At 36.7% G+C, this 13,482-nt stretch overlaps 1 protein-coding gene across 2 annotated transcripts in view; it reads left to right on the forward strand.

Moving 5' to 3' along the window:
* Window positions 1-5,251: 5,251 nt before the first annotated feature.
* Window positions 5,252-13,482, forward strand: part of LOC109095382 (semaphorin-3G-like) — a 28,321-nt gene continuing 20,090 nt past the window's right edge. The window contains exon 1 of one of the 2 annotated variants that reach the window (XM_042762338.1): window positions 5,252-5,833. In XM_042762338.1, the coding sequence (XP_042618272.1) occupies window positions 5,740-5,833 (94 nt within the window). In that variant the 5' untranslated portion in view covers window positions 5,252-5,739. Of the gene's footprint in view, window positions 5,834-5,924; window positions 6,790-13,482 lie in introns of those variants that run through there. The other variant, XM_042762337.1, reaches the window with a different exon arrangement.

Below are 13,482 nucleotides of genomic sequence, written 5' to 3' on the forward strand. Positions count from 1 at the left end.
TTTCAAACATACTTTCTTCTTTGAAACACAAAAAACAATATTTTAAAGAATATTGTTAACCAGACAATTTTGGTGACCACTGATTTTCAATTTCGAAAAAAAAAAAAAAAATTATTTTCCATAGAAGAAATAAAGTTTGGAATGATGAATAATGACAATTTAAATTTTTTGGGCTGAACTTATCCCTTAAATGACTGTTTCGGTCTGTTTGTTACACAAAGCTATCATATGACTTCAGAAGACTTTGAATATAATGCATGACTGTATGGACCATATTTATGACACTTTTATGGCGCTTTTGTGTCTGTTTAGGATATTTAAGTCCCCATTTATTGTAACTGCATGGTAAACAGTTTTCAGTTTTTCTTCTTTTCTGTTCTGTGGATGGAAGTCATATGGGTTTAGAGGGTTGACATGAGGGAGCTATTCTGTTAAACATCTACTAAAACCTTTTCCACAAACTTTAGCTGTGTTAACAGTTAAGACCGCAGAATTGCTGATGCTGATACAGACTCCAGAGGCCCCCAAAAAGCCAAAACATAGCAAACAGATCAACCACAAAACAGCACTGAAATATAGCCAGGGAAAGATGTGAGGAAATAGAGGGAGGAAATAGGCTGGGGAGCAGGCAAAGCAAATCTTTTCATCCTTTTATTCACTAATTTCTGTTCAAACTGAGCAGCTGGCTCTGGATTCTGTTCTGTGCATGGTATTAGCAGAGGACAGGGATAAAAGAAAAACAGAATGGAGGAGGAAAAGAGGGAAAAGGTTCAAAGGTTCAGCTCTCACAAGTTTAGAAGCATGAACACACATACAGTATATACACACTACAATTTAAAAGTTTGGGACTTTTTTATTGTTGTTTAATTTTTGAAAGAAGCCCCTTAAACTCACCAAGGCTGCATTTATTTAAAAAATATAGTAATATAGTAAAAACTATAATATTGTGAAATATTATTATTTCTCTTTTTGTTTTCTTAAATATTTTTTAAAATGTAATTTATTCCTGTGATGGCAAAGGTGAATTTTATTACTCCAGTCTTCAGTGTCTCATGATCCTTTAGAAATCAGTTTAATATGTTTATTTGGTGCTCAAAAAACATTTATTATTATTATTATTATCATTATTATCAGTGTTAAAAACAGTTGTGCTGCTTGATATTTTTGTTGAAACTGTGATTAATTTTGATAAATAGAAAGTTCAAAACAACAGTATTTATTTGAAACAGAAACCTTTTGTAACATTATACATGTATTTACTGTCACATCTTTAATGTGTCCTTGTTATATAAAAATATTAATTTCTAAAAAAAAAAAAAAAAAAATGGTTGGAATGGTTGGCCCCATATAAGTTTGTATCTAAAAAATACTTAATGCTGAAATAAATAAATAAATAAATAAATAAATATGTTATACAAATTAAAACAATTAATGTGATCATTTATAATCGTTTATAAAAATCCAAATGATTTAAAATATGTAAATATTTAAATGCAGAATATTGTTTGACCAGTCAGTATCAATTAATTCTGAGCTGTGTGATAGGAATAAGTATTTTATAATTTATTTGACTGAAAAATTGTTGTTCAGAGCTTAATTTTATAGATTACTGAAGCTCAGAAAGAGGAGGGTGAGAGACATTTTCTATTTTTGACATCTAGGAATCTAGATGTGAGAGACATTTTATTCTTGAGGACAATCAGCATATTCACAAGTATGTTCAGCTGCAACTGGTGTGTGTGTATGTGTGTGTGTGTGTGTGCCCACACTCTACTACAACCTAGCTGTTGTTGGTAATTGATCTATGCACCACTGTAAACAAAAACCACACATGCATTCAAAATTTAACAGACTAAACACAATAGGCATTGATGCACAAACCTAAATATTTATGCTAAACCATTTTTTTTTCTCAGAAATTCACACACCTGCAAACATACAGACTGACAGGCCACTCAAAGCCATACAATTACCTCTAAACACACACACACACACACACACACTGTTGTGACAGTTATGATTTATGAGCACTGGGGTTTTGATGGTAAACAAATAAATGAAATCAGAATAAACTGGTGGTCAAAGGTCACGAATCACGTTCAATGACAATGTCACTATGATCATCTGTGTCAGGGTCATAACCCTAACATACTTGACCAATTGCTGCAAAGCATCACGGCCTCCCCAGACCACAAACTGGGGCATGTTATCAGAACTTCATGAGTAATCACATTTATACAAAACCCTTATCAGAGTTTCAGGTTATCAAATTACCTCCTCAAATTCAGAGAAGACTCAAACAGACCCATAACAAGCCCTAACCCAAAAATGCATTCCACACAGTAGCTTGAGTGTGAATATATTCAGAACTATAAGATAGGATGCAGAATTTAGGGTGTAACTGTACTGTAGTTTTGGGTTCAGATCTGTTCATTAATCTTCCTATTGGCCAGGGAAGGTTGAAGTTGTTGTGATCTGGCCATATGCAATTAAATACACACTATTCTGGAGAATTTCTCTGGTAATCTTTAATCAAGTCCCACATTTAGAAACACATGCACACAAAGCCCCTGCACTCTGAGATGTCATTTCCTATAAATACATGGACCATCATCTCTCAATTTCTTTTAGCAAGCTGGCAGTGAATTGTTTGTGTATAAGTATGTGTGCTTCCATCATTGTCGCAGCTGTTATCAGTCTGAGAGAAATAGCTTGAAAAGAGGAAAGGGTGGGATGACAAGTACACTGTAATATCCTCAAAAGGAAAATAAGACTAATGAGAAAAAGAGCAAAGGAAGAGAGAATGAGCTTTGTGTCAGAGGTCATAGTACAATCAAGACTTTCTATAATTGATCTCTTTCCTCTTCATGGGGTCATAGGTCAAGCCCCAGCAGGGATTTGTGGTTACCTCACATTTCATATGTCTAGCAGGTGGTTCACACACACTCTTTGATGATCGCTTTTCTAGTATTTTCGTTCTAGTTTTCTCTCTTATCTTTCTCTGGTCTGAAATCATCCAACTTTTAAAGGTATAGTTTACCCAAAAATTAAAATTGCATAAGGAGGCCTTTATTAACCCCGGAAGGTATGTGGAACACTTTTTTATGATGGATGGACACACTTTATTGGACTTCTATTGGACTATTGAATATCAACATCCATTCACTGCCATTATAAAGCTGGGAAGAGCAGGACATTTTTTAATATGCCTCCAACTGTATTCTTCTGAAAGAAGAAACTCATATACTGTACACCTAGGATGGCTTGAGGGTGAGTAAATCATGGGGTAATTTTCATTGATGGGTGAACTATCCCTTTAAGTAAGTTAAAAGAAGGTATTTGATAGAAGCAACAAGCAACAATTTTGCATTAATTTTGCTTTAGTTTTAGTGATTTAAATGGTAACATATAATTGATTTACTCCATTTAACTTTATAATTGTCCAAACTGTGAAAAGCTCTGTACCGAAGTATCACTGAATAATTTATCTGCTGTCTCCAATTAAATGAAATTAATAATAGTTTTTTTAAGGACAAAAAAGCAATACTTGGTGGAAAGTACAAATGATAAAGAAATTTGCTTGCATACAGAATGATTATTAATGTACACTACTAAAACATGGAGATGAGGCTAAGAAAGATTTGAAGGAGCTCAACCCATAGTAACACACACATAACCATCTCAAAGTTGTTCTCTCAGCCCACCAACATACTGGCTGTCAGTCTTAATCATTGCCTGAGTCCTTCTGTATGTTTAGACGTAAGCTGCTGTGTTTGGACATGGAATGACTGAGTACTCTTTGCAGACTTTAACTACAAAATGTCCTAGACAATAAACTAAAAGTCTGTTTAAACAGGTTCTAGTACTCCAGACAGTTTGCACTTGGCAAACAGTCATACTGTGTCTGAAATCTTTCCCTGATACACATTCTTTCTCTCTCTCCTTTTCCCTGGTCATTTCTAATCACCCGTTGCTATGACAGTAACAGCTTTGGAAGCGGTATGCTGACATCATGCACCAATGACGCCTGCTTCTCTGTTTGATTGTCCTGATCAAAAGATCCTGCAGCGTCTAAATGCACCCAGAGTATCAGGACCTCTTTTGACCCCCCTGGCAGAAAAGCGTGTTTTACAAAAGACACTTTTTGAAACTACCTCCCCGATGCAACCCTTGAGTTAATTTAAATCAGCAAGCCGCAACAATAGCATCAAGCGGCAGATCAAGGGAGAGATGGAACGTGTCCTTAGGTTATACGTTCTGGAGTCAAAATAATCAGAATAGAGTCTTGCAAAACATCCAGTCACAAACATTTATAAACAGACCGAATGTGTGCACCGACCAAAGACAAATGAAACTGTGGTTACTGCAAGAAAGATAAAATACTTTTTTTTAATTATTGTGAAAATATCTAAAATACTAGAGAGACGTACTTTCCAGCTTTTAAATATTTGTGATGCCACAGTCCTCCTCAATGTAAATATATTAAACAATATTTAATGTAATTTCTATGTGACAGTGCTTTAAACAATTAGGCACTGCTTTTTACTTGAATTTTTTTTGAGGTACAGTGAAACACTGATTTTATGTTTTTAGTAAATATGTTTAAATAATAACAAATCTTTCAAATTAAAATAAAAAAAATAGCTTTGTTTTCTGTGAAAAGTTTAAGAATTATTATTTCAAATCAGCTTAAAATGAATTGTCTTGTCGGTTTGGTATACCAGTTTATGTGATCCATCACCGAGACCAGTTTGGACAGTTTTATGACAGGAAATGGCCAGCATGGTCCTGCTAGAAACCATGTAAAACCAGCCACAATGCAAGGCAACGTGATTTCATGCTAATATCCAGGCTAACCATTTTATGGTTTACATAAGAATATGGTGATTAATGATCACAGTCCATCCAGTCTTTCTTATGCATCCAAGTAGCTTTAAACAGCTTTAAGCTCTTATGATTTATGAATGTATATAAACTATTTCCAGTATAGGCTACATAATAATTTAAAGTCAATGTTTTGTGTTCCTCCCAGTGGTGTTCCTCTACACATGAAATCCTTTTGATTAACTTGTTTGGAAAACTGTCATGGATAGTGTATGAATTATTTAATAGCTTTCAGGGTCGAGTCCTGTCGGCATTTTTAAGGTGTTGTATAATCATTTAAGTTTTGTCTCGTGCCGCAGAATGGAAAGCGCTCGTGCTCCCCACTGTCGTTATGGTTACCTCCTCACGCGAACGCGACTACTGTTCGCGGGAGTCATTTTGGCGCTTTAACTAACTTTACTAAGATGTTGTTTGGAAAGGCTTTTCAAGTAGGCTATACACTTATATGTAAAAATAGAAATATTTCTGAGAACAAAACCAGTTACTCGCACCCTTGATACCACTAAGAAGCGCAATGACAGGAACTGAACGCGAGTTACAGGCGAATACCGGGGGCTGTTTAGCTCTCGAGGCGCTGAGAGGGCGGGGAGGGTGTTTCTCAGGACTGAATGAACGGACTTCAGGAGAGAGCGATAGACAGAGAAAGAGAGACGTGGGAAAATAGCGCACAGGGGCACAGGCGAGCGACTCGAGCTTAACCTGAGACCTGGGATCTCACCACTGGGGTCCAGCTGTGGATGTCCAAAATCTTTTGCGCCTGGAGTTCGTTCAAACTTGTATAAGGAGACTCAGCCCTGAGAGAAATATTTATTCCTGTTAGTGTAAAAAAGGTTCATTGAAAGTGGTCCATTCAACATGGAATTACCGGTTCTGGTTTTAGTGGCGGTGGTCCTATCGTTCGGCACCAGCACTAAACTGAACGTGCCGCGCCTTCGACTGTCATACAAAGGTAAATTACATTACATTTATCTGAATGAGTTCAACTTTTATTGAATCTTTTTTTATATATTTAAAATGGAACACAAACACCAAATATCTAATGAGCAGATGTAAAATGACCTGGTTCAGCTTTATCCATACTGTGAAGAGAGAACACGGTCCAGTGCTTTAAGTAGATTAATGATTATTTCTTTCCACTGTTTGAGTGTTAAGGTTAATGTTGCCATCCATCGGTTCATCGTGTGTGTGAATTAGTCTACACAATTTACAATTGCATGTGGTGACAAAATGCAAAGGCAGCTTTATTGGCAATCTGTCAGAAAAATGTTCATTGCTAACAGAAGCTGGACTCAGACAGACTCAAATATAACAGCTACAGGATAGTACAAATCGCATACATTTACAGAACGTACATACTATGGAGAAAAGTACAGGTAATATGAATAAATAGGAATCTGAATTGCGCATAAGATTATATTGCACAGTGACAATGATTAAAGGTAATAATGCACTGCACTGTTTGCTATTTTTTTTTCTCACTTCTTGATTGTATGTGTAAACTCGATTTTCTTCGTCAGTGGTCGAAAAAAGTGCAGTGTATGAAGAGACGTATGCACAGAGTAATGTTTCTAATAAACTGTTTCCTTTGTCGCTTTTCGCATATTGCTTTCTGCACATCCTGCTTTGCACATTGAGCAAAGCTTTGCGCAAAGTCCCTAGTGACCTTATCAGATTTAAATCTAGCGCCCTGTTCAACACGATTACAGTGTCGTTTCCGTCACTGCATGGCAGTGAGTTTCTCTGGAGATGCTGTGGCTGGTCTTTTTTTAAACTCTGGGAAAAAGCTACGTCAGGACTCCAGGCTAGTGTTTCAGCTGTTATCCAAAACCCCGGGATCCTCATGCCTTGAGCTCCCCGGTGCGCGCTCACCTCCCCGCAGTCAGACTCTACGCGGTGCGCGAGAAAGTTAGTGCTTTTTTTTATCGCACTATGCCTGTTTATTTCCGGATTTATAGATTGCAATGACAATGTTGCAGTGGCCTGAGGGAGTTTGAGATGTTTTACCTGTTGTAATACGCTGCTACTTTGATATTACAGAAATACTGTAGTTCTTCCAAAAATGAAACTTCTTTCATCATTAACTCTCCTTCGTTCCAAACTCGCATTCATTAATGAGATGTTAAGCTGCGGTTTCATTTACCGTTGTTCAGCCAGTTTTCGCAGGCAAGATGCAGTCATTTCAATAGCAATCCGTTTTTGAATTTGCGTGAGGGCGAAAATTTCCCCCACGGAGATCTCGGTCACGTGGATTACCTGCGTTGACCAACAGAAAGCTGCTTGGTTTGAAAGTGACTTGTGTGTTGCTGTAGGCTACCTGTGCTTCATACATCGCTATAATATTGACAATAGACAATACACATTTTTCGCTTCAAAATGTTGCTGGTATTATAGCACCTTTAGAATGACAGCTTCAAAGACCATTCAGTTTCATTTTCTGGAAAAAAGGATCCAATGAATGTAAATGATGACTGAGGCAGTGCCTAAAAAAAGTTTTAATTTTTAATATTACATTTGGAAGGTTGCAACAGTGATTTTTAATAAAGTTTCATTAACTACATACATTAGTTAAAGTCTAATATGTTTTTGTTTAACAATCCTTGTAAAATTAATTCAGTGCTGCCTAACACCTTTTAATTTTTTTATTTTTTGTTCCGTGGAAGAAAGAAAACCATATGGGTTTGTAATAACATGAGGGTGAGCAAATCATTATTTACTATTGCTGGTCCCCATTGACTTCCATAGTATGGAGGAAAAAAAATACTATGGAAGTTAATAGGGACTAGCAACTGTTTGATTAGGTATTCTTCAAAATTACTTCTTTTGTTTTCAGCATAAGAGAGAAATTCTTCAAGGTTTGGAACAAATTGAGGGTGAGTATTTGATGACAGAATTTTAATTCTTGGGTGAACTATTACTTTAAGAGAAACTTTGCACAATCCTAATTTACCCAAGTTGGGATAACTGCAGGCTAGAGCAGCGGGCATGGCGAAAGATTAGGGTGTGCAGAAAGGTAGGGGGTGTGGATAAAGGTATTTTTAATTGGCTAGGGTCAGGATTAAGGGTAGGGGTAGTTTCTGTTGTAGCATTCACCATTCGGCATGCCACCTTTTGCCACGCCTATTACTCCGACCCGCAGCTACCCCTGTCTCCATTTACCTGCAGGATGCAAAGAACTAGGTAGAGACCTGCACACCTGCGGGACCCGATGCAACCGAGTGCGGTGCGGGACAAGAATTGAGTTAGAATTCACTCACCGCTCAAAACGCCAGAGTTCTTGTGCAGTGCTGAAATTTGCGTGCTCACAAATCTTCTCATTATAACACACGAAGTGTATACATTATGAAAGATTCATTGTGAATATGTTCCTAGTGTTATAACCAGGGGTGCACATAATTTTTTCTGCCTGGTTCTCATAAGAGTACCTGGAGATTTGGTTTGGTCCTCACACTGCATACAGCGTGATGCATTAAATATAACTATAAAAATTAATTAATAATAGTTATAATATTATTGCACTTTATTCATTTATTTTTTAAGTAAAATAATAAACTAAATAATAATGTGTGATAATATTATTAAAAATAAAAGGTAGGCCTAGTATTAAATATAAATACAATTATTTTATAGTAAAGTTAAAAATAAAATGCTAATATGTACTACTATTTTCTTGCCTCTTTAAGAAGAATATTTGGATAATAATTGGATAAAAGTGTCTAAAAATAAATAAATAAAAGCGTTTTCATCATTTTCTAACTTTAAAATCAGCAGGCTTTTATTTTGGCAGGTTGCCGGCGAGTAAGTATACACGCTTCCGGATTTAGCGCTGCTGCTGATGAAAGAGCTTCAGTGAATGAATGTCACAGTTTTGAATTGTGCTTTGAAAACGGCATGGGATAGCCTAGATTTATGCTTTCAGTTTGAAAAGAAATCTTATATATTACAGTTTGTTGATCTGAAATAGTAATTGTGTATTAAAAGCTGTCAACCATGTCGGTATGCAAATGCGCTGTCAGAACTTATTTATATAGCGCATTTTTTATTTTGGTTGCGCATGCGGACCTGCAGACCACTTATGTGCACCCCTAGTTATAACAGAGATTTGTGAGATCACAATGAACTGAGATGTCAGCATTTTAGTGATTATAAAGGGAGCGCTCTTCGCTCGCATTCTGCCATGCCAAGCCTAAACAGCCTATGCTTGCTTTTCTGTTACAGTGGTAAATTAACAGTGGTTTGTGAATGCTGATGCTATAATAACAAATATTTTATTGTGAGCGTTTATGCTGTTGTGGTAAGGCGACACGGAACTTACTATTTCATTTAAATTTCATGGATCCGTCCCGTGCAGGCCTCTAGAACAAGGCTTAAGGTGGCATCAGGAATACAAAGCAGTAGTTTGTATTAATTGTTTATGAGTGCCTCTGATAAGCTCTTTACATTAATGATTATAAGCTGAGCTAAGAGTCGGTGTCTGGTTTCACTCTTTTGGTGTGAGTGCGTGACTGGAGTGCCTATGTGAGGAATTCTAATGCGCCCAGTCCCTGTGTGGAGCTCTCTGATTGCATGTAATCGGCCTCTATTCTTCTCCATGGACACACTATTAAGCTTGATAATGATCAGCCTAGAAACCCGTCCAGTTGGACGACATACATTAGATTTTTAAAACTGATGGCTCTCAGAATGCATGTTGGTCATTCTGCCTACTGAAAAGGCTAAAGCACACACTCATCAAGCTGTCACAGCTGTACGGATTGGTCTGGAGGGAGCATGTTATGTTTTGAATGGGAAATGAGGGACAGCCTGTATTTGCCAGCAGCTGGGAAGTATGTGTGTGTGGATCTGTGGGGTCCTTTTGTGGGTCAGTTCTGACCTCTGCTCTGTGAAATGTGTGTGCTGATTTAGGAGGAGACACAGTGTTTTCTCCCTCACACACTTTCACACCCACATGCATTTATATGCACACACTGGCACACTTTTCTATTTTATGGTTGAACATACACAGAGACGCAGAGGTGGGCAGATCTGTGTTTGTTTTAGTTTACACAAATTAATTTATTCTTATTATTTAGTTTATTTTTGTAGTGTTGCCCAGATATTTGTGCATGGTTTGGGTAAAGAACCTGTCACTAGAAGAATGTTTGATGATTCTTGTGTTTTGTTCACATTCTCTCACTCCCTAAATATTCCCAGCTCCCTGGAACCATCTGTTTGAGAGAACAGGCCACAGAGTTTCATGACTGTAAGATGGATGTTGTGAAACTCTCCCATGAGATGGCAGTTCTAGATGAGGAATGCTCTAAATTTTAAAGGTGATTCTAGAACTGGAACTGCCAGACTATAGCAACTGAATTGGACATGCTCTCTCTTACCAAAATCCCACCCTACAAATGTACAGTTGTGCCACTGAGAATGTTGTAATCAGAGATGAAGCAGGAGAGCAGCGGCATGTAGCAAAATATCATTCTTGCACCACAAACTGACAGCTGCTTATGAACAATCCTCTTCTTAGATGCTCTCTGCTTCCTGCATCCCATATAGGGGCTGCTCTGTGAATGTGCAAAATCATTGACATGCAGAAAGTGCTTCAAAGTCATTTGCTTGGCAAAATAAAGTATCTGTGTGACTTCTTTTGTGTTTTCACAGTGATGCCAGAGAAAAAAGTTCTGGTTCCCCAAAGAACAGTTCTTAAGAGAACAATTTATTCTTTGTGTAAAGAAAATTTTTCCACTTTTCTATTCCTTTTGTACCGTGGCTCTTTAAGTATCTTTAGATGCCAATATGGTACTTTTAGGTATGTGATATGAATATTTTTTGCTATACCAGAAAAAAAATGCTGACGTCACCTTTAATTCATGTTCAAGGATAGACCTTTGAAGGTATAGATAAAGTATGTTAACATGAACAGATCTAAATGAGTTACAGTATGTTTTGCATGGTTGTTCTACAATTTTCACAAAGTGTAATTGAATATTTGAAACATTAAATACACATTTTTTGAAGCAAACTCTCAATGCTGAGGCCAATTGTATTCACATTAATGTGAATTTACATCAGACTTTTAAAGTTCATGTAAATATACTGATAAATAGATTGTGTGCTGGTCCAAGCGGAGTACAGAGACTATATGGAGTGTGAATGAGGAAAAAATAGGTGGATAAAACAGAGACTTTTTGAGGAAATTAATTTCAGGCAGAAGGTTTAGCTCAAATACATATACAGCTCATACAGGTACAGTATAGATACAGTACATACAAACAGGGGACAAGAATACTTTGTACTGTGCAAAATGGATGCAGGTGGAATTTTAATGAAAACACACATTCCCTCCATCCTTTTGGCGTCAGTCAAGAGTTTGCAGTGTAATGTAGCAGAACAATAAAGCATTGTGGCGGTTTCCTCCTGGGCTGAGTGGAGTTCGTGGCTTACCGCAATTAGGACACAAGCCCTGGACATGATCACATGCACTGATAACGACCACAACGGCTGCTCGTCACTTGAACTATGATTTGATTTTTTTAACCCCTGAGCTGATGATTGTCCTTGGAGCTGTGACACGAACACATGCATACACTTAATTGCAGCTGTAATGGTCTCAAGCACACTGCACAAATACAGCTGCCCTCTATACACATACGCTAACATATGGAAACATGGCTGCTAAAAGGGATCAGTGTAATAAAGGAGAAAGAACAGAGTGTCAGAGGAAGCAAAGAATGAATGGAGGTAAATAAATGGAGGAATGGTGTGGACAATGAATTTCATGTCATATAGATTATTTGTATGTGAAAGAAACTTTCTTTCTTTCTTTCTTTCTTGTTTAATATGTAAACGAGTCTGTGTGTAGCCATAACAAGGCATTTTGTCTGGCTGCTGGAGTCTCATTGTGTGCGTGTGTGTACAGAGGGGAAGACACTGACTCTCATGGCTGCTGTCCAGAGGGGTTTATCTAAACCCTCACATTCTGATTCTTGCTTTGGGGAGAGAGGGGATCAGGAGAGGCCAGGGTGCAAAAGAAGATAGAGGGATTGAAAGAATGAGACTGACAAAAGGAAGGCTGAGAAAATAAGCTAGAAAAAGTAGGTTTGTGGGGGAGAGGGGCTTTTATGAATTTACCAGTAAGACCTGGTGTAGCTGGATTTGCCCTGAAGTAACGTGAGTGTGTGTGATAAATGAAGACAGACAGGCAGAGACAGAACGAGAGAATTAGAGGAAACAGAGCAGATACTATGATACTGGAGAATTAGTTATGTGAACATGTACATGCTATCAGTGAAATGTTTGGACTCATGTACTCATTCTTTATTATTACTATTCCCCACATTTTTGAATAATAGTGAAATCAACAAAACTATTAAATAACATAAATGGAAGTCTGGGAATTGAGAAGAGGGATTACATTTAAACAAAACTCGCCATCCTTTGTCTAGATTCCAGATCTGCACACTCCAACTTCATGAGGTTCATCTTGGGATGCTGTAGAGATCTTATTTATGCTAGGTACTTTTGCCTTTTTGCCCCATTGCTGTATGGTATAACTTATCTATTTAAAAATAAAAAGAGAAAGAAAGAAAAGTATATATACACTTCTATTTTATATTTTTAATATTAATATTTTACTATATATTTTGTATACTTTCATTGTTTAGAAATATCATGTCCACAAAATTAATTGACTTTATATATACAAAATATAACCAGCATATAAGCCTAAGCATTTAAATTCAGTCAGCTGTGTCAAAACTTTCACTGTTAGTGTAAACTTTTGTTCAAAAGTTTTGGGTCAGTAAGATTTACCTTTTTCTTTCAAAAGAAATTAGTTAAAGACATTTGTAATGTTACAAAATATTTCTATTTCATATAAATGCTGTTCTTTTGAATGTTCTATTTATCATGAATCCTGATTACTATTCATAATGAGTCTTGGAAAAAATGATCACAGTTTCCACAAAAAATATTAAGCGGCACAACCGTTTTCAACAGTGATAATATGAAATGTTTCTTGAGGGCTAAATCAGTCTTGTGACACTGAAAACTCGAGTAATGGCTGCTGAAAATCCAGCTTTGCATTCAATGGAATAAATTAAATTTGAACCTGTATTCAAATAGAAAATAATTAATTTAAATTGTAATATTATTTTAAAAATATCATGGTTTTATTGTATTTTGATCAAATAAATGCAGCCTTGATGAGTATAAGATTTCCGAAAAAAGAAAAAATCAAAAATATTTTAAAAAATGTCACCGACCCCAAACTTTTGAACAGTAGTATATTGTTAAACAGAGTGGTGTAGGAGTGTTTTTTGTATGATAATGAAGGTATTCAATACATTTTAGATGTCTTGAATTGTTTATGTCTTAACCTGCTGTGAAATGTTGACGTAGTCTAATAGAATTTGTCATTTGAGAAGGGCAGTTTCTGACATTTGTGTGTGTGTGTGTGTGCACTTCTTAACGTTGTGTATATTCAGTGCCTAGGGAAGACACCATGAGATCTTCCTGTTGATGTTCAACACTGTGAATGGTCTCCCCTGCTGCTCTCTGCACCAGCCAGTAATCAATTAGTTCCACCATGCAACTGCTGACAAAATAAGCCTGAAG

The sequence above is a fragment of the Cyprinus carpio genome, chromosome A8 (assembly GCF_018340385.1).
Source record: "Cyprinus carpio isolate SPL01 chromosome A8, ASM1834038v1, whole genome shotgun sequence".
NCBI classification, from domain to species: domain Eukaryota; kingdom Metazoa; phylum Chordata; class Actinopteri; order Cypriniformes; family Cyprinidae; genus Cyprinus; species Cyprinus carpio.